Here is a 20,385-nt window from a genome sequence, read left to right on the forward strand (position 1 = left end):
AGCATGAGACCAGCTCTGTGCCTCATGAGCTGTGATAATGTGGGCCAAATCCTAAGAGCAAATATCGGCTCAGCGTGTTCCACATGCCAGGCAGCGCTTAGCGTTTTCATATGTAAACCTGGCTCACGTGGTAACAGTCCTGTGCTGCTCTTCCCAGCCCCACATTACAGATGAGAGAACCCCGGTGCTGTAGAATTCATAGCTGCCAAGTCTCAGGGCAGCCCAGGGCCTGTGGCCACCACCATGGACCGCAAGGGTGCCATGGATCCATTAGCCTGGGGTTACAGGCCCCGCACATGCCCACTGCAGAGTCTGCGGTCAGATGGACATGCAGACAGGGATTGGGGTACCCCTGAGGTTCACCCAGGGTTGAAGAGGCAGAAGCCATCATATTGCACTGGGGGTGGGGGGAGGGACAGAAGCCAACCAGGGAAGACATGGCCTTACCTTCTCCCTAGAGGGACCTCAGCTCCCTGGAATTTGTCTATATTTAGCAGGTGGCTGGGCAGGAGGCAGATAAGCAGAGCTGGGGAGGGGGGAGGTCCCCATATATAGCAGAAAGGACAGGACCCCGCTCAGTCCCTCCTTAGGTGGCCTGTGCTGCTTGGTGCGGTGTGACCTCTCTCGAGATGCCTGAACCAGGGAAGAAGCCAGGTAGTCCCCGGCAGGGGGTTGGGGCTGGATGTGGGGGCAGGGGGTCTGTCCAGGTGGAGAGCAGGGGTGGGGATAGTTTTTGAGGGGGGGTCAGTGATCCCAGGTTGGAAGGGGACAGTCCTCTTCAGTCTGTTTTTCTGTTTCTCTTTCCAAGCCTCGAATGAGACTGAGGATTAACCCAGCTTCTCCAAGATGGGAGAGGGCCTAGGCAGGAAGTGCCCAGGGCCATCACTCCATTCTCAGAGCCCTAGGGGGTCCCTCTCTGTCTTCATCCCCCACTTTGCAGTTAGGGTCTCTGCCAACAGGAGCCCAATTTAAACAAGACTTGAGCCAGCCCCGCTGCAGGCCTGCCTGCTGTGGGACCCTGCCTACCCTCTCAGGGTCTTGATTTCTCCATAGATGCAGAGAGGGATTGGGCTGGTTCCTTAGCGCTGTGACATTATGTGCTCTGTGAGCCTGCGCCCCTGGAGTGCTCACACCAGGTGTGACCTCCCCGCTGGGTCTGATGCAACCCCTCTTCTCTGGGAGAAAACAGTCAAGAGGCCCCAAGTCCAGGACAAGGGCAGAGAAAAATCACAGCCCATGGTCCTGGACCAGGGCTATGTCCTTGCTAAGGTTGTCCAGGGCAGGGATCCAGGCCCCCAACCCCTGCCCCCTCCCAGGCCAGCTTTATCTCAGTTGCTGATTCTCAGCCTCAGGCCCTTGAAGGACAAATTTAGCCACATTCCAAGTAGACAGAGTACTGGCCCCCTGCCAAGGGCCCCTGTTGGTGGGGGCTGGGTTCACTATTGGTGTCCCCAGGCAAGTAGGGTGGGAGATCCAGGGACAGTCTTGTGTGGCAGTTAGGACCACAGCCCTGTCTCTTCTCCTGTTGGCTGTGTGATCCTGACTTCTCTGCGCCTCAGTGTCCTCGTCTGAGAAATGAACGTGACCGCACCCAACTCATGTTAAATGAGGAGGTCCATGGAAAGTCCGTGTCACAGGGTTTAGGGATAGCAGCTGCAGGGTGCACAGTGAGCCAGGCACCCCTGTAGCCTCCGACTGGCCTTTCAGCCTCTGCCTTCAGCAAGAAGCCGCGGTCAACGGAAGTGGCCGCGGGCAGCCCTGCGGTGTTTGAGGCGGAGACAGAGCGTGCAGGAGTGAAGGTGCGCTGGCAGCGAGTGGGCAGCGACATCGCCGCCAGTGACAAGTACTGCCTGGTGGCCGAGGGCAGGCGGCACACGCTGACCGTGCAGGACGTGGGCCCTGCTGACCAGGGCTGCTACGCCGTCATTGCAGGCTCCTCCAAAGTCAAGTTTGACCTCAAGGTCATAGAAGCAGGTAGGAGCTTGGTGGGCCACCCTGGGGGCACCGGAGCTGCCCTGCTCTTGGCCTTGGCTGCCCGCTCCCCTCTCCACACCCCAGTGCCTCCCGGGTCCCTTCCTGCCATTGCCGAGGTGGGAAGGAGGCCCAGCCTGCCCTCTGTGGAGCCGCCTGGCCGGGGCCCACACACAGATGGCCACTTGGCAGGGAAGCCCTGGAGGTGGGCACCCGCGGAGCCCAGCCCAGGCTGGGGGAGGAGAGCAGGGTGGACCTGAGGGCCATGCTGGGAGCTCAGTCTGAGGGTGAATGAAAGGCAAGATGCAGGCTGGCTCCCGGGGCCAGGCTGTGCCACCTCTGGGAGAGGCCCAGGGGACAGGAGGACGTGGCCCAGAGGGATCTGGACACTATCATCCAAGTGAGAAGCTTCGCAGACTGGGGGCTCATGGGGCTGATGCCAGGAGACATGGGGGCTCCCTGATTAGAAACCAGGCCTTGACCCCACCCTGCCCCCTCCAGAGAAGGCCGAGCCCCAACCAGCCCCTGCCCAGGCCCCTGCGGAGGCCCCAGCAGCCCCGGGAGAAGCCCTGGCTACTGAGCCGGAAGGAAGCGCCCCGAGTCCCGAAGGTGACAGGGGTTGGACAGGGATGGACAGGGCCAGCGGGAAGGGGTGTCCCAGGGCAAGTCTCAAAGGCCTCTGCTCACAGGGTCAAGCTCAGCAGCCCCCCATGGCCCTGCCCCTGGGGGCCCTGGGGGCCCTGATGATCCCATTGGTCTCTTCGTGATGCGGCCGCAGGATGGCGAGGTGACGGTGGGTGAGTGTGGGCGCCTCTGCCCAGGGCTGGTGTGGGAGGGAGGCAGCAGGGCACCCCAAGCCCAGCGCCTCACCCTCTCTGGCAGGGGGCAGCATCACCTTCTCAGCTCGAGTGGCCGGGGCCAGCCTCCTGAAGCCACCCACCGTCAAGTGGTTCAAGGGCAAGTGGGTGGACCTGAGCAGCAAGGTGGGCCAGCACCTGCAGCTGCATGACAGCTACGACCGGGCCAGCAAGGTGGGAGCCGAGCCTGCGGGAGGCTCGGGGACGGCGCCGGGGACACTGGGCAGGGGACCTGGAGAGCCCCCGGGAGGCACAAGGGGTACAGGGGACAGTATGAGACTGGGAGGTGCAGGGGTCAGGGACCAGGGCACACAGGGAGCATGGCGAGGTTGAGAGAGGGTGGTGGGGACTTAGGGGACCCCTGGGAACTCAGGAAGGCTGGGGAATCCCGGGAACCCTGGGGATACCAGCTTGGGAGCTGGTCCAGTCCTTGGGTGGATGGGTATCAGAGCTCAAGGGATTGGCCAGAATCATTCCTCATTAGTCAAAGAAACCAAGGCTGGAGAGGCAAAGTCATTTCTCCAAGGTCACCCACAGGCCTAGAACCTTAAGCTCCCTGTGCTTTGACTCCTTGCCTCTGCTTCTTTCCGTCTTGCACAGTCCACCACTGACAAGGAAGACTCTAGCAGGGCAGGGCCAACATGTCCAGCTGGGCACTGCCCCAAATGGCCTTATATTAAGTGGCTACCTCTGGCCTTGTAGCTGCCTCACGGTCTTGAGAGGTGGAGCCTTTTTCTAGTTTACACAAAGCTCCACAAGAGTTAGCTGACCCTGGGGGCGTGAGAAGGCTGGGAGGCATTGCCATGCCCAGTCTGCCTTAGGGTGAAGGACACTATCTCCTGGCCCCAGTCTCCTGAGTCACCTACCCCACAGGTCTACCTGTTTGAGTTGCACATCACCGATGCCCAGGCCAGCTCTGCTGGTGGCTACCGCTGCGAGGTGTCCACCAAGGACAAATTTGACAGCTGCAACTTCAACCTCACCGTCCATGGTGAGGGGCCTGGTGTCTGTCCTGGGCTCCTAGTCCCCGTGGGCCCTGGCCTCCCATATCTGCCCCTGTTTCCCAACTCTAAGGAGGGTACCTGGCCTTGGCCAGACACCAGTGCTGACCGCACCCCCAGTGCTGACCCTTCCCGGGGCGGCTGGCTCACGGTGTGGGGGACCTCCACAGAGCTTCGGGGGTGGGCTTGGGACAGAGTCCAGAAGTCAGCTGGGGTGGACTCTGCTTTAGTCCTCTTGGTGGCCCTGGCTCTTGGCACAGAGCCGTCGAGTGTTGTGGGGGAGGCGAAGGACAGACTGAGGTGAGGTCAGTGAGGCTGCCCCTTACAGGGTCGGGGACCATAAAAGTCCCACTCCCTGGTAACTTGACCTGTGGAAGGCGGAGAAAGTGGGGTCCTGGGACAGATGCCCACCCTCAGGGGGACCGGGATGGGCAGATCTGTGGCTACTCAGAGACCCCAGGGAAGGGCTTCTCCAGCGTCGCCCCCTGAAGCTCCCTCTCCTGTCTCCTTTGTGGTCCCAGAGGCCATTGGCCCCGGAGACTTGGACCTGCGATCGGCTTTCCGCCGCACGTGAGTGGCCGTCTCTCCTAAGAGCCTGGGGAGGCCAGTGATGGAGGCTGAGGCCCGTGGAGTCAGGGTTGGGGGTGAGGTGGGGGAGGGGACACAGTGCAGGGAGGTGGGGGCTGGTGAGCTGCCCTGGCAGGTGAGGATACCCTCTGATCCCCACAGGAGCCTGGCCGGAGGAGGTCGGCGAACCAGGTACCCCCTCCCCAGCCCCACCTGCCCTGTACACAGCCCCTGGGGGCCTGGGATGGGCAGGGAGCCCCATCTGGCTAGCCTTGCTTCCTCCCACACACTAGACCCAGCTGCCTCCAGTCCCCTCCACTGAATCCTCATAGGCATCTCTCTCCATAGTGACAGCCACGAGGACACTGGGACTCTGGACTTCAGCTCCCTGCTGAAGAAGAGGTGAGGCCCAGGGAGTCATCACTGGTGCAGATATTGAGGCCCAGTTTCAAATCCCAGCCCTGTGGTTTTCTAGCTGTGTGGCCCTGAGAAACTCACTGCGCCTCTCTGAGCTGGTTTCCATGTCTATCCAGAGGAGTGGTTCCTGCATAGGAAAGAATTAAAAGTCTGTGCAGATGTGTGAACAGCCATCCTCAGTGTCCTTCAGTGTACTGTAGTAGACTCTCAGGACCCAGATAGGCTGAGAGAGGGTCCCTGAGGAGGCAGGAATTGTCCCTCAGCCTGGCCCTACTAACCTGTGCTCTCTCTCTCGGTCCTCTCCCTCCCTCTCTTCTGGCTCCTCCATTGTGGCTGGTGTCTCTGCGGTCCAGAGAGTAAGGAACAGGGTCTGGGTGCTGTGGGGCAGCAGGGTGCTGGTGGGTGTGGAACTGACCCTTTGGGGATCCACACGGTCTCTGCCAGGGTTTGGTGAGAGACGCAGACCGGGGTGAGGCTCCCCACTGCCTGGGGTGAGTCTGAGCCTCGGGTTGCTCCTGATGCCACCGATGCCACCCAGGTGTCTATGGGACCTTAGGGGTAATGAGGAAAGGCACCACACACTGGAGGTCCTGCCCGGTCCCTCCAGCGCATCATTGGTACCTCATAAATGTTGGGGTGCGAGTGTGGGAGGAGGTCAAGGCCCGGGTCTTGGTGGGGAGGTGCCCAGACCTCTAATGTGTCCCTGCCCTTTCCGCCCCACCTGGAGCAGCAGTTTCCGGACCCCGCGGTGAGTACCCACAAAGCCCGCAGCTCAGGTCCCCTCCCAGCCTCAGCTCCCAAGCCCCACGGGCCCCCAGACTCTGCCCGGACCCCCCAGAAGGGAAGGGGCAGAGGGCAGGCGCAGCCAGGCTCCTAGGTCCTGGGTCCCCAGAAGCCCCACCCCCCAGGCGACAGGGGATGCCCCGACCTCTCAGCACGGCCTGCGGGACACAGGGACCCAAAGCTGGAGGCGCCAGCCGAGGAGGACGTGTGGGAGATCCTGCGCCAGGCACCCCCCTCCGAGTACGAGCGCATCGCCTTCCAGCACGGCGTGACCGACCTGCGCGGCATGCTCCGGAGGCTCAAGGGCATGAAGCGCGACGAGAGGAAGAGCACAGGTTAGCCCTCCCCCGGGGCGGCAGAGGAGGAGCCTGGCTCAGCCCAGAGAGGGACAGAGGAGAAGGAGCCTGGCTCAGCCCAGGGAGGGACAGAGGCGAAGGAGCCTGGCTCAGCCCAGGGAGGACAGAGGAGAAGGAGCCTGGCTCAGCCCAGGGAGGGACAGAGGCGAAGGAGCCTGGCTCAGCCCAGGGAGGGACAGAGGAGAAGGAGCCTGGCTCAGCCCAGGGAGGGACAGAGGAGAAGGAGCCTGGCTCAGCCCAGGGAGGGACAGAGGAGAAGGAGCCTGGCTCAGCCTAGGGACTGGAGAGGAGCAGGGCCAGGTTAACGCCTCCCAGTGCCCAGGTTAGCTCCGCTCCTCACAGACAGAAAATGAAGCTGAGGTTAGCTCAGAGAGGACCACAAGTTAACCCTCCTCACTGTGTCAAAACTAGGTGGCCCCTTCTTTCTCCGACCCTCTCTGAAAAGGGAAGAAACCTGGTTATCCCTCCCCACCTGGGAAGAAGAGGGAAGAGGCTGCCTTAGCCCGAGAGCCGGCCGCCTGGTCCTCTTCACAGATAGGCAAAGCAGGAGGCCATGGGTTAGCCCATCTTCCTTCCAGGCAGGTCAAGCAGGAGGGCCCAGGCTAGCCCTTCCCCATCATCTGATGGACAAAGGCTGGTGTGAGCAGGACAACAGTGGCCGTGCTGCCTGCTCAACCCCGTGTCCTCAGGGTCTAGCATGGTGCCTGGCACACAGTGAGTCCACTCTGTAAGGACCTTCAGTGTCCAGGCAGGGCCTTGGAGAGTGAGCTCCTCCCCTCACACACACACACACACACACGCACATGCTTCTGGGGAGCTGGTTCATTCCTCCCTGGCCACCTGCCCAGGGTCCCTGAGCCACTGCCTCTCAGACCCGGTTGCATGGACGGCGGCCTAGCCCTGACCTGCATGGTGGCCCCCGTTGGTATTGGGAATCTCTTGATGATGAACCTCTGAACTTCTGGCCAAGGCCTGCAGGGGACTGAGGAGCAGCAAATGGGCAGAGGAAGTCCCAGGGGACAGGCACATCTTGTAGTGAGAGTAGTAATAGTAACAACAGCAAAAAACAAAACAATGACAACAAAAAGCCCCAAGGACCTAGTAAGCCAGGTGCCAAGTGATTTACATGTTACCTTATTTGCTTCTCCCAACACCCAGATGTAGGGGCCATTATCATGTCCATTTTACAAGTGAGGAAACTGAGGCACAGAGAGGTTGGTTAAGGAGCTAGCTCAAGACCACAGAACGCCAGGCAGAGCTCTGCTCCCGCCCCAGAGGCTCCAGGCCCCATCAGGGCATCTGAGGGCTCGGGATCCACCTCTGTGCGGCAGGTGGAGCCCGGCTCCCTCACGGTGCTGGGTTTACAATCCTGACTGCAAGAGGAGGCTCATCGTGGGCCAGCCCTGGGCTCCAGACCCAGCTCGGCCACATACCAGTGGGGCTGGTGGCCTTGGGCCAGTCATCGATGACTCCTGTGTCCCTCGTGCAGCACAGGGCACAGGACATTGGCCTCAAGAGCTGAACTGGGGAGCGCTGGGTGGGGTGCATCCGGTAGGAGTGCAAAACTGGGGTTGCTGTTAAAACAGGGGCAAGAAGAAGAGGAGGTCCATTTTCCCCTCCCTGGCTTTCTGACAAGCTTCTGTCTTTCTGGAAGCTTCTAACCCTGTCCCTAAACCAACCAGGTGGAGAGGACCTCAAGGAAGACAAGAGAGAGAGAGAGGGAGGGAAGAGAGATGGCGAAGCTGTCATAGTAGAGACACAGAGAGGCAGAGGCAGGGAGAGACGTGGGGCTGGCGGAGGACATGGGTGCCTGCCGCAGCCACCATGCTGTGCCTGGGGGAGCAGGGTGCGGGCAGCAGGCTGGCTGGGGCTGAGGGGTGGTGCTCAGCCTTTCAGAAGAAGCTGCAGCCGGCCTACCAGGTGAGCAAGGGCCACAAGATCCGGCTGACAGTGGAGCTGGCCGACCCTGACGCCGAGGTCAAGTGGCTTAAGAACGGACAGGAGATCCAGATGAGCGGCAGGTCAGCAGGGTGGGCGAGATCCTGGGCTGGGGCGGGTGGGCCATCCTCCTGCCCACCCACCCCTGTGTCTCTGTGTCGCCCCCCATGGCTCCCTCCCTGGATCTACTCCCATCTTTCTGACTCTGCCCTTGTCTCCTCTTGGTCTCTCTCTGGGTCTCACTTCCTCCCGTGGGGATGCTCCAATGGCCCCTTCTGTCTCATAGCAAGTAAGTCCCTCCTGGACGGCTTGGGCGGGGGGCATGGGATGGGGCACCCAGGCTGGAAGGGCGTCTGTGGCCCCCCGGCACTCCCCTGTGGCCCCGGCGCAGGTACATCTTCGAGTCTGTTGGCACCAAGCGCACCCTGACCATCAGCCAGTGCTCGCTGGCCGACGACGCGGCCTACCAGTGCGTGGTGGGCGGTGAGAAGTGCAGCACCGAGCTCTTTGTTAAAGGTGGGCTGGGGACCCAGAGGCCCAGGGAAGGGAGCCACGGCTGTGGGGGGCTGGCCCTCATGCTGTCCTTGCCTGGACAGAGCCCCCTGTGCTGATCACACGGGCCCTGGAGGACCAGCTGGTGATGGTGGGGCAGCGCGTGGAGTTTGAGTGCGAAGTGTCCGAGGAGGGGGCCCAGGTCAAATGGTGGGTGCCAGGGGCCTGGGGATGTGGTCAGGGAGCCGGTGGGGTCCTCTTCCCAGAGGAGGCCACAGCCCTTGCTGCCCACCCATCTGGCCAGGCTGAAAGATGGGGTGGAGCTGACCCGGGAGGAGACCTTCAAATACCGGTTCAAGAAGGACGGACGGAGACACCACCTGATCATCAACGAGGCGACGCTGGAGGACGCAGGGCACTACGCCCTGCGCACCAGCGGGGGCCAGGCGCTGGCCGAGCTCATCGTGCAGGGTGAGGCCCCGGGAGGGGCAGCGGGCCCTCAGCCTCAACCCCACCCAGCCTCATGGAGCGATCAGGCAAACCTGGGGCCAAGGCCTGTGTGACCTTGAGCTGTCACTTGGCTACCTGTGCCTTGTCTTTCACCTGTAAAACAGGATTACTGAGGAGCCACTTCAGAGGGTGTTGGGAGGGCCAGCTGGGCTGGGCAGCTGAACCCCAGGTTCCTTGTGTACATGGCACCACCAGGTACACCACGTCACACATGCACACGCGTGATCACGTACTCACACCTGCCAGACGAGCACACGGTACCCGAGCACCCGCAGGGATTGACCCCTGCACCTGACCCTCTCCCGGGCTCACTGTCCCCTCCTGCCCCCCAGAGAAAAAGCTGGAGGTGTACCAGAGCATCGCGGACCTGGCAGTGGGCGCCAAGGACCAGGCTGTGTTCAAGTGTGAGGTCTCCGATGAGAACGTGCGCGGCGTGTGGCTGAAGAACGGGAAGGAGCTGGTGCCAGACAGTCGCATAAAGGTGTCCCACATTGGGCGGTGAGTGCACGGGGTGGCAGGGGGCAGGCGGACAGAGACACACAGAGATGGGGAGAGGGACAGGCAGAGACAGAAGAGATGGCGAGAGAGGAAGAGAGACGGGAGGACAGTTATACGGAGACAGAAAAATAGGGAGAGACGGGGAGAGTCCATCAGAGACGCAGCAGGACCTGCAGTACCAGATCCACAGGTCAGAGCCCATGCCCTGCCCCCCACTTGTGACCGGAGCCCGGGGACAGGCTGCTGCGGAGGCGGCTCTGGCCAGAGGCCTCTGCTCTCCAGCCTCTGCTCCTGGCTGCGCATCTGGGCTGCCGTGCTGGGCCCGAGGTCACAGAGATTACCGACCAGCCCTGCTTGGCCTCTAGGGCCCGGCCAAGGGGACACTGTGTAGAAACCGCTGTCATGCCGCCCACCTGTGAAAACAGTCGAGGGAGCTGGGAAATGTGAAAACGGAGAAATGGAGCATTTTTAAAGAGCCAGAACACAGAGGAGCAGGGTGTCTGTGGGCCCAGGGGTCCGTGGCCCAGTGGGGTCCCCTGAGCCACTGCTGCCCTGCAGGGTTCACAAGCTGACCATTGACGATGTGACACCTGAGGACGAGGCCGACTACAGCTTTGTGCCCGAGGGCTTCGCCTGCAACCTGTCAGCCAAACTCCACTTCATGGGTGAGCAGCTCCAGGGTGCGGTGGGGGCAGCAGGACCAGGAGCCCTCGGGGCTGGTCCCTGCCCTGGCCCTGGTGCCATTTACTCTTCTTTCTCTTGCAGAGGTCAAGATTGACTTTGTGCCCAGACAGGGTGAGTCCCTGGGCCCCTGTGCTCTGCCCACTTCCCCACACCCAGCCACGTCTCCCCTCCACTCCAGACATGGGGAAGAGCAAGGGTCCTGGGTGGGGGGCCTGACGACCAGCTCTAGCTCTGCCACTTGTCACCGTGGTCAGTTATGATCTCTCTGGCCTCAGTTTCCTCAACTCTGAAATGGGGGTGTTGCTGGCGCATCTTCCATAGCATGGTTAGGGGGATAAGAGAATGTGCGAGATGTCAAAAGGCGTTGCAGATGTGAGGTTTTGTTATTACATCTCCATACAATTAATTTTTTTTTTTTACTTTTAAATGGACACAATGCCTTTATTTTGCTTGTTTGTTTATTTATTTATTTTGGGGTACCAGGGATTGAAGTCAGGGGCACTCAACCACTGAGCCACATCCCCTGCTCTATTTTATATTTTATTTAGAGACAGAATCTCACTGAGTTGCTTAGCATCTTGCTTTTGCTGAGGCTGGCTTTGAACTGGGTGATCCTCCTGCCTCAGCCTCCCAAACCTCTGGGATTACACCTGACTTGTTTATTTATATTTTATGCGGTGCTGAGGATTGAATCCAGGGCTTCACACGTGCTAGACAAGTGCTCTACCACTGAGCCCCAGCCCCAGTCCTAGGTCAAGCCTTAATCAGATATTTTAGTGTTCTAACTTCAGAACAGTCCAGGAGGAGGCCTGCTCTCTCCAGCTCTCTGCTTTCCAAACTGGGTTCAGTTAATGTTAACTCATTGAAAAAGGGTTCCACGGTGAAGGAGATTTGGGAAACACTTAATTGATCCACCTCTCTGTCAATTCAGGAGGTCAGTGATATGTTAAAGGCTCTGAGAAGTTCTGCAATAAGGAAACACACTGGACTTGATTTCACTCAGGGCTTCCTAATTTTTTTGGCCATGGAAGCTTTTTTTTGTGTGTGTGTGTGTGTTCCCCCAATAACATAGGCCCTGGTACCCCCTCCCAGTGACCTGTCTCCTCCCTTGCCTCTCCCTTTCCTGTGACCTGTGCCATTGCACCCTAGAACCTCCCAAGATCCACCTGGACTGCCCGGGCCGCACACCGGATACCATTGTGGTTGTGGCTGGGAACAAGCTGCGCCTGGATGTCCCAATCTCTGGGGACCCTGCTCCCACTGTGATTTGGCAGAAGACCATCACCCAGGTACTGTGGCTCCCCCTTACTTTCCCCTCTGTAATGGTGTGTGAGACCACCCACCCCACCCCACATGGGGCCGGCCACCCGCTGGGAGCCTGGGGTTCTGCTGGACGTGAGGAAGGACTAGGCAGGTGTCAGGTAGCGGGCAGGAGGGGCTGGGGATGAGGAGCCCCTCTGTTCCCTACTCCCGTCTTACTCTGTCCCCAGGGGAAGAAGGCCCCAGCCCAGCCAGCCCCGGATGCTCCAGAGGACGCAGGTGCCAGTGACGAGTGGGTGTTTGACAAGAAGGTGAGTGAGGCTGACGTCAGGACACGGCTCATTGTTCTCCGTCATTTCTACCCACGTGGTGTCCACTTGGGTAAAGGTTCCATGGACCTCCACACCTGGCCAGATAGGTACCTGTACCTGCCCAGGCAGGGTCTCCATGGATGGACCCTCACACCTCAAGTTACACTCACACTATGGAGTAGGTAACTGACCAGGCCCTCACAAAGGCGTTAATGCCCTTGACCTTGACAGGAAGCCCTTGTGATGGGGCTGCCAGCTCCCTTGACTTGGGGCTTCCTCCCAGCGAGGGAGTGGGTTTCCCTGGCTTTCCCCAGTCACTGCAGCTGCCTGGGCACCAGGTCTGCTTCACCCCCAGCCCTATTTTGTATTTTGTTTAGAGACAGGGTCTTGCTCTTGCTGAGGCTGGCTTGGTCTCCTGGCCGCTGGGATTACAGGCGGTGCCACTGCTCCTTCTGCACCTGGCATCTTGATGGATCCTTACCGTAGCTCTGTGGGATGGTATTATTCCCAGTGAACAGGGAAACTGAGGCACAGAGGTGTTTGTCCAAGGTCCTAAGACAAAGCCAAAGCTAGAGCCCCTTGGCCCAGTGTCCTACCCAGTGTAGGTGCCACGTGAAGGTCGTGAACTGGATGCTTTCCTGGGAGCAGTTTCCTTCAGGCTTGGACTTCCCACGGATCTGGTGCTGAGTTCCTCCCCACCTCAGGGTTGTTGGCTATTGCAGAGGCTGGAGGGGCCTCAGGGGGCCTCTGACTTGGGCCTCTCTCCCCTTCTCCTCCCCTTCAGCTGCTATGTGAGACCGAGGGCCGGGTCCATGTGGAGACCACCAAGGACCGCAGCATCTTCACAGTTGAAGGGGCAGAGAAAGAGGATGAGGGTGTCTACACCGTCACAGTGAAGAACCCTGTGGGCGAGGACCAGGTCAACCTCACAGTCAAGGTCATCGGTGAGGCCAGCAAGGTCCAGGCCAGAGAAGACACAAGAGCAACCCTAGGGAGGGCCCATTCACTTATTCAGTCCCTCAATGAATGTCACAGGACATGTGTTGGGCTGGGCCGTGTCATAGATGGAGCAGGTTTTGCTGCTGCAAGGAGCCTTGTGCTAGGGGGAGATGGAGCAGAAATGCCATTTCCTGCGACATTACTGCTTGTGAGCCGAGTCTGAAGTGCTGTGGGGGTGCTGAGATGCAGCAATCCCTTGTGCCTGGAGGCAGGGGGTGGTAGAAGGCTGAGAAGATGGGGTGGTGGGGGAAGGAAGGCCAGGCAGAGGAGACTGCAGGGGCAGAAGGCGAGGAAGGCTTTGGGGTTTGGAGGATGGATGACAGGATTCCTCCTAGGTGGAGGCCCCGGGGAGGTAGAGAATAGGAGTTGAGATGGGGGTGACTCTGGGCAGTGGGGAGCCAGAAGGGGCTGAGTGCAGGCCTAAGACATCATCAGAAACGCATTCTAGAAAGATCTCTTTGGCTTTAGGGGAGTGGAAGCAGCCTGGAGTTGTTGGTTGGGATGGTCAGGGACCAGCAAGCCTGCGTGGGGCAGGGCTGATGTGGGTCCTCCCTCCTCTCCAGATGTGCCAGATGCCCCTGCGGCCCCCAAGATCAGCAACGTGGGCGAGGACTCCTGCACGGTGCAGTGGGAGCCGCCTGCCTACGACGGCGGACAGCCGGTCCTGGGTGAGCACCAGGGCACAGGGGTCAGCCAAGGGCAGCGGCCCCAGGATGCCTGGGCCCCTGACCAGAGATCCCGCTTCACCCTGGCCAGGCTACATCCTGGAGCGCAAGAAGAAAAAGAGCTACCGGTGGATGCGGCTCAACTTCGACCTGCTGCGGGAGCTCAGCCACGAGGCCAGGCGCATGATCGAGGGCGTGGCCTACGAGATGCGCGTCTACGCAGTTAACGCCGTGGGCATGTCCAGGCCCAGCCCTGCCTCCCAGCCCTTCATGCCTATCGGTGAGCCTGCCCCTGGCACAGTCCCCAGGCCATCACGGTCAAGGGGTCATGTAGTCACAGCTGCTCTGCTAAAAGGCGGCCGCCACACTGGACATTTACTTAACATCCTTGGTCTCATCTAATGTGCAGTCGGGGATAATCTGTCCCGTTTTACAGATGAGGAAACTGAGGCTGGGAGGAGTTCAGTGGCCTGCTCCAGATCCCCTACCTCAGACTGTTGACTATTGCAGATAGCTGTGGGGGTGGAACTGAGCCAAACCATCCTGACCCTGGCTCCTTTTCCCAACTGCACCGTGAGGATAGTGACACTGCACTTCACAGAGCTGCTGTTAGGGTGAAATGTGGTAGTGTGGTGCGGACAGGGTGCCTGGCATACTGCATTGTCTTCTGTTGGCCACTCCCTTCAACCCAGGTTTTTCATGTATGGGATGGGGCAAGAGAAGTGGGGACCTGAGGAGTCTGAAGGGCATCTGTGTGTGGAAAGAGCCCTGGACCAATCATCGGAGGCGTGGTTTGCAGAGACAGCTCCATGGTCCCCAGGAGGCCATCTGGAATCACTGTCTCCCTGAATCCTCAGTTTCCTCATCCCTGTAATAGGCAGCTGGGAGGGTGGGACAGATGCTGGAGGATGTGAGGACACCTCCTCTTCAAGAACCAGCTGTCTGTGGCAGGGCAGGCAAGGCGTCCTGGGCCCAGAGAGGGGGCCCAGAGTGGGGGGGTGGCAGGTATCAGGTGTGTCTGTGGGGAGAGGGTCCAGGCTTTCCTTTGAGACTGACATCTGGTTTGTGCAGCTCACTGAATCATATAGGATATTCTGTTTTATATCAGTTTTTGTTTTTTTTTTTTTTGGTACTGGGGAGTGAATCCAGGGGTGCTCAACCCCATCCCCAGCCCCTGCTTTTTTAAATATAAAAACACCGAGTAAAAAACTTTTATTCCACTGTCCTGTCATTTAAAATTACGAGGACATGAGCAAATACCATTCAATGTCAAAAGATTAAATGTGATCACCTGTAGTATTTAGGGACAAATTAATGGTGTTTTAGCAATTTTTGAGTCATTTAAAAAATGATCAAGTTTTACTTAAACAATAATCAGGTTTGGTTTTGTATAATTAAACTTTTGTTTGGCTTTTACCATTCCATTTTCTCCATTTGGGAGCTGTGTAGGTTCAAGTCCTATTTTCTTCATCGATACAGCAATAGCAAACAGTCATAGCTTTCACACCTGGTTTTAGCCTTCTCCCCTGTTTCTCCCCCCCCCCCCGACACACTCCATGGTGCCTGACTGCACAGGAGTCGGGTATTGGACTGGCCATTCGTTCTTTGAGGTCTTTTCCTTCAGGTGTGTTCTCAATAATAACACTAACATATAATCATATCTAAAATACCCTCCTGAGGTTTATTTCCTTATTCTTTTGATCATCTCTTGATGTGTAATTTTAAACTCTTGTCCTGGAAAGAGGAGGGTTGCCATGACAGAAGCTTTAGAGTGCGTATGAATCACTGTGCCTGCTTCTCTCATTGTGTAGTCTTTCAATAAAAGAGGAGTGCACTGTTTTTTTTTTTTTTAGCTTCTTAGATGCTGGAGGTCCACTGATATCCTGCTCATTTATATCACAATCCCATCTTCCGGCTGAATTCATTCCTTTTGCACTCCTGAAGGAGCAATGTAGATTTCATTGCTCCACGGACAAGTGGACTCATAGGTCTTTGGTGTAGGAAGAAATTTATGCAGTCCCATGCTTCAAGCTAATTCCTCCTCCAGTCCCAGTGACCCAACCCAGATGGTAAAACTGTTTGCAGAATTCTGGGATCAGGGGTGCTGATGTCCATTGTCCTGTGAGTTGCATAAGCAGCAGTTTCCCTCTGCAGCGTGGCAGCCAGACGAGGGGCACCCATGGCCCCCCCCCCCCCCCCCCCCCCCGCGCTCCGCCCAGTCTGCTTCAAGCCCCAAGGCCTCCTTTGTATTTGATTTAGATTCAGGGTCTCATTGAGTTACTTAGGGCCTCACTAAGTTGCTGAGGCTGGCTTTGAACTTGCAATCCTCCTGCCTCCACCTCCCAAGCCACTGGGATTACAGGCATGCGCCATCATGCCTGGCCAACTTTTTTTACTATTATTATAATACTGCATTTATAGCATTCCAGACACCAACAGAGGTGGCTCCTTGTAAGCAGCCGTGTGTCCTCTTGGCTATCTGTTCCTCTTTAGGCCCTTCTTTTGTAGTTGCTGTTTGTTTGTAAGCCAGCCTGGAGATCTTTTAATGCAGTGGAAATATTCCTGAAAGTGTGTGAAAGCCGGCCGAAGGGCAGGTCCACCACGCTGAGACTGGCGAGCCGTTGAGGGTCTGGGTCATGGGTCTCCAGGTTTCCTGGACAGAGCAAGCTCACTCAGACCCTCTCTGTTCTCCCTTTCCCAGGCCCTCCCGGTGAACCCACCCACCTGGCCGTGGAGGACGTCTCGGACACCACAGTCTCTCTCAAGTGGCGGCCTCCAGAACGCGTGGGCGCAGGTGGCCTGGATGGCTACAGTGTGGAATACTGCCAGGAGGGCTGTGAGTGCTGCCTGGGGCGCTGCCCCCTGCCAGGCCAGCACCGGCACCCTGCTGGCCCCCAGCCTGCCTTCGGAAGGGTGGGCAGCAGGGTGGGTATGACACAGCCTGTGGCCTGACCTCCCTGCCCCCTCCCAGGCTCTGAGTGGGTGGCTGCCCTGCAGGGGCTGACAGAGCGCACAGCCATGCTGGTGAAGGACCTGCCTACCAGGGCCCGGCTGCTGTTCCGTGTGCGGGCACACAATGTGGCAGGACCTGGAGCCCCTGTCACCACCAAGGAACCTGTTACAGTGCAGGAGATACTGCGTGAGTGCCACTCGTCACAAGACCTGCTACTGACACTCCAGGCCCTCGATGTCCTGTGGGAACAGTCAGGGAGACTGTCAGAGGAGGGGCCAGGCCTTCATCCATGTCTAATGGTCCTGTTTTTTCCATGTCAGCCCACCAGTTCTAGAACAGGGAGAATATAGGCCACAATCTCCAAGCTCTGTGCTGTGAGTTCCTCATCTCCAACAGGAATGTATTGTCCATGTCCCCAGGACTGGGCACTGGGCCTTGGGATCAGATAAGGTCATCTGGGATCCACTTTCTATTCCTCTATTCCTTGTCCCAACAAAGGATCAATCATGTAAGAATTGGTTCTCTAGATGGAAAAGAGGCAGCAGAGAGCATAGTGTCTCAAAGCCTGTGATTTATCAGCTGTGCAGCTCAAACAAGTTGCTTACCCTTTCTGATTCCTGCCTCTTGAAGCAGTGTGGTGAAGCTCAAGGGAAGCAGGAGTTTTGTGAATCATTTGGGGCTGAGCGGATTTGGGTTGCTCCGCCCAGCAGGCAGCTTTTTCTTAGCTGCAGCCATCTGGGCCCTACCTCAAGAGAGAATGGGCTTGGAGCCCCTGAGGGCTGGGGCCATTAAGGGCCCTTGCTCAGACACCCTCTCTGTACCTAAAGAACGGCCACGGCTTCAGCTGCCCAGGCACCTGCGCCAGACCATCCAGAAGAAGGTCGGGGAGCCTGTGAACCTCCTCATTCCTTTTCAGGTAGGCTGGCCCCATTCCCTGTCCCTGAGGGGAGAGGACACTGTGTTATCCACATCTAGCAGAAGGATGGCTCAAGGCTGACCAGACCCGGCGGCCTCACCCATGTACTTGAGGCTGGGGTAGTGGCCAGCCCTTGGAGAGAGCCAGTTCAGGGTTAAGCAGTCCTTCCCACTAGGGCAAGCCCCGGCCTCAGGTGACCTGGACCAAAGAGGGGCAGCCACTGGCAGGCGAGGAGGTGAGCATCCGCAACAGCCCCACGGACACCATCCTGTTCATTCGGGCTGCCCACCGCATGCACTCAGGCACCTACCAGGTGACAGTGCGCATCGAGAACATGGAGGACAAGGCCACGCTGGTCCTGCAGATCGTGGGTGCGTGGCCCTGGGACCTTCCTCTGAGCCCAGTTGTCTCTCATGCCTGAGCTGGGCTGTGGGGCCCAGGCCAGGCCTGGAGACTCAACCCACAGCATCCCACTTTCCATCCCTGCTGAAGGTGGCCGGCCAGGTCCTGGCTGGCAGAGGGAGGGACTCGTAGGGGCTGGTGCCACCCGCTCTTGCTCAGGCAGCATCAGGAGGTGCAGTGATCCAACCAGATCTGTCTCCTGCAGACAAGCCAAGTCCTCCTCAGGATATTCGGGTCATTGAGGCCTGGGGCTTCAATGTGGCTCTGGAGTGGAAGCCACCCCAAGATGATGGCAACACAGAGATCTGGGGTTACACAGTACAGAAAGCTGACAAGAAGACCATGGTGAGCCTAGGCCCCATGGGTCGTCCTGAGGTCCAGCTGTCCTTCCCTGTCCTTACCACTCGTCCCCTTTCACCTCTGCTGATCTGGCTCCCTTCACAGTAGGGGTGGAGTCACCAGGGGTTCCCAAGAGACTCCTGGCAGGAGGGACCCAGAGATCCCTCCCTTGCCTCCCGCCCCCCAGGAATGGTTCACTGTCTTGGAGCATTACCGCCGTACCCACTGTGTGGTGTCCGAGCTCATCATTGGCAATGGCTACTATTTCCGGGTCTTCAGCCACAACATGGTGGGTCCCAGCGACAGGGCAGCCACCACCAAGGAGCCTGTCTTTATCCCCAGACCAGGTGCTGTACCCTCACTCCCACCCCCGGGGAGTTGTGTAGGGAGGGAAGCCTAGCTTGAGGTGGGTCTCTTGGTACTAGTCCTATCACCAACAGGCATCACATATGAGCCACCCAAATACAAGGCCCTGGACTTCTCTGAGGCTCCTAGCTTCACCCATCCCTTGGCGAACCGCTCAGTCATCGCAGGCTACAACACTGTCCTCTGCTGTGCTGTCCGGGGTAGCCCCAAGGTAGGGACTGCCGGCCCTGGTCCAGGAGACAGGGTCCTCTCCCCAGCCTGCCTCTTTCTGCCTTTGCTCCCCCAGGTGCCTATCAGCTTCCTTCCCCTTGGTACTCACTTTGGCTCCAGGTTCATTCCCAGCCTTGGGAGTAGTTTGGGACTCCAGTCTCCCTGGGTTCCTGTCGGGTCCCTCTTGCCTGAGATGCTCTCTTCCTCCCTCCCTCCCCCCCTTCCTTCTTCCCTCTCCTTACCTGACTTACAGCCCAAGATTTCCTGGTTCAAGAATGGCCTGAACCTGGGAGAAGATGCCCGCTTCCGCATGTTCAGCAAGCAGGGAGTGTTGACCCTGGAGATTAGAAAGCCCTGCCCCTTTGACGGGGGTGTCTATGTCTGCAGGGCCACCAACTTGCAGGGCGAGGCACAGTGTGAGTGCCGTCTGGAGGTGAGAGGTGAGGAGCCTGAAGGGCCTGCTCCCAATCACCACTCCCTAAGCCTACCCAGAGCCTTGGAGGTGCAGAAAGCAGGGCAGGGGTGGGGACCCTGGGCTCGGCCATCCTGGCCTAAGTGCTTGCTCTGACTCTGTCATGGCTGATGGGTCCTGACTTCTGAAAAACTGGGAAGACTCAGGTGGCATGGGCTCCCTTCTCTTCTGCAGTGCCTCAGTGACCAGGCTGGCTCCCAGGGGCAGCCAGGTATGTATTCCAGACCACCCTAACACCCAGGGCTCAAGTAAGAAGCTGAGCCCTGGTTCCTGGTCCAGGGGTGGCCATCAGGAAACCTGTCTACTCAAAGGGAGCCTGTGTCACAGGTACAACCGGATGCCAGCCCATGTGCCAGGAGCCTGGAGAGGCGCTGGAGGAGCCGTCTTCCTGCTGTTGTGTGTGTGTGTGTGTACTCTGGGCTGGACTAGGGAGGGACAGGAAGGGCAGCAGTTAGGTGGGCAAGCCTAGTGGGCTCTGCACAGAGGAAACTTTGATAGCTGCTGAGGGAGCTCTCAGATCTCTGGGGTAAAAAGTGGGTAGGCTTAGGAAGTGGTGATTGGGAGCAGGCCCTTCAGGAAGGCACATCTTCTCCATGTACAATAAAAGACCAGTGCAGTCACGGGACTGACTTCTTGCCCCGTGTGCTTATTTTCACAGAAATACAAGATCAAATACTTGATCTTGGCAGGTATTCTAATTCCCCGATGATGACACAAAGCCCACAGTGGAATCCTGAATCCATAAAACACACAAGAGGGACCTTGGTCCTCCCTCAGGCATTCACTCCTCAGCTGAGGCAGCTCAGGCTGTGGTGAGGAAGGTGGCAGTAACGGCTGGACCCAGGCTTTCCTTCCCAGAACCCAGGGCCTGGGGCACTGTGCAGCCTAATGAAGTTCTGTGCCCACGAGGCCTTTGAGGAGAGCTGATGGGTTGCTTTGGCATCACAGTGAGCAAGGAGCCCATCCCCTCCTGTGACTCCTGTGGGAGACGGGCCTATCCAACTCGGGACGCTGGGAAGCAGGCGGGGGAAGGGCCAGGAGCTTCAGCACCATCAGGCCTGTTTCCCTGTTGGAGGGGGAAGCTAGCAGGTCTCAGAGGTGGCCCACCAGTGAGGGAGTGCCAGTTTCCCCCATGGCATAGAAATTTCACAAAGGCTGGTCCTGGGGTTGTTTCTTAGCGTTCTAACCCACGGGAGACACAATGCTGGCCAAGAGCCCAGAGTGGCCCAGGCCATGTCACAGTTTCTCTCTGGACTCTAGCTCTACTGGGGACAGAGGACCATGGGCTTGGCTTTTCTGTCATTGTTAAATTAATTTGTTCACATATCAATGACCAGATTGGCTGCTCCCTCTAGTGGCCAGTTCACGGCGCCCCAGCCCCCACAGGGCCCCCTGGTGCTGCAGGAAAAAGGAGCTTC

The 20,385-nt window shown here is 58.4% G+C and overlaps 1 protein-coding gene and 1 pseudogene across 1 annotated transcript; one reads left to right on the top strand and one right to left on the bottom strand.

The window, feature by feature from the left end:
• The first annotated feature begins 629 nt into the window (after positions 1-629).
• Positions 630-19,894, top strand: Mybpc3 (myosin binding protein C3). The gene is made up of 33 exons (XM_077797248.1): positions 630-654; positions 1,708-1,974; positions 2,473-2,580; positions 2,661-2,768; positions 2,854-3,002; positions 3,702-3,819; positions 4,351-4,399; positions 4,559-4,588; positions 4,745-4,798; positions 5,541-5,561; positions 5,768-5,931; positions 7,841-7,973; positions 8,177-8,179; positions 8,282-8,406; positions 8,487-8,592; positions 8,687-8,853; positions 9,225-9,390; positions 9,949-10,055; positions 10,156-10,185; positions 11,224-11,363; positions 11,565-11,645; positions 12,430-12,589; positions 13,208-13,312; positions 13,401-13,589; positions 16,011-16,145; positions 16,281-16,448; positions 17,090-17,178; positions 17,354-17,549; positions 17,786-17,925; positions 18,107-18,266; positions 18,360-18,496; positions 18,749-18,928; positions 19,826-19,894. The coding sequence occupies exons 1-33, from the start codon at positions 630-632 to the stop codon at positions 19,892-19,894; spliced, it is 3,879 nt and encodes a 1,292-aa protein (XP_077653374.1).
• On the bottom strand, positions 14,237-15,947 carry LOC113190022 (methylthioribulose-1-phosphate dehydratase-like; annotated as a pseudogene).
• Positions 19,895-20,385: the final 491 nt, after the last annotated feature.

Source organism: Urocitellus parryii, chromosome 4, assembly GCF_045843805.1.
Source record: "Urocitellus parryii isolate mUroPar1 chromosome 4, mUroPar1.hap1, whole genome shotgun sequence".
Classification (NCBI taxonomy): Eukaryota; Metazoa; Chordata; class Mammalia; order Rodentia; family Sciuridae; genus Urocitellus; species Urocitellus parryii.

Bases quoted from the DNA above. Each gene is read 5' to 3' on its own strand.
- Mybpc3 (XM_077797248.1), top strand. From the start codon at position 630: ATGCCTGAACCAGGGAAGAAGCCAG. The intron at 10,186-11,223 runs GTGAGTCCCTGG...ATTGCACCCTAG, and splicing joins TGACTTTGTGCCCAGACAGG to AACCTCCCAAGATCCACCTG. The intron at 17,179-17,353 runs GTAGGCTGGCCC...CCTTCCCACTAG, and splicing joins ACCTCCTCATTCCTTTTCAG to GGCAAGCCCCGGCCTCAGGT.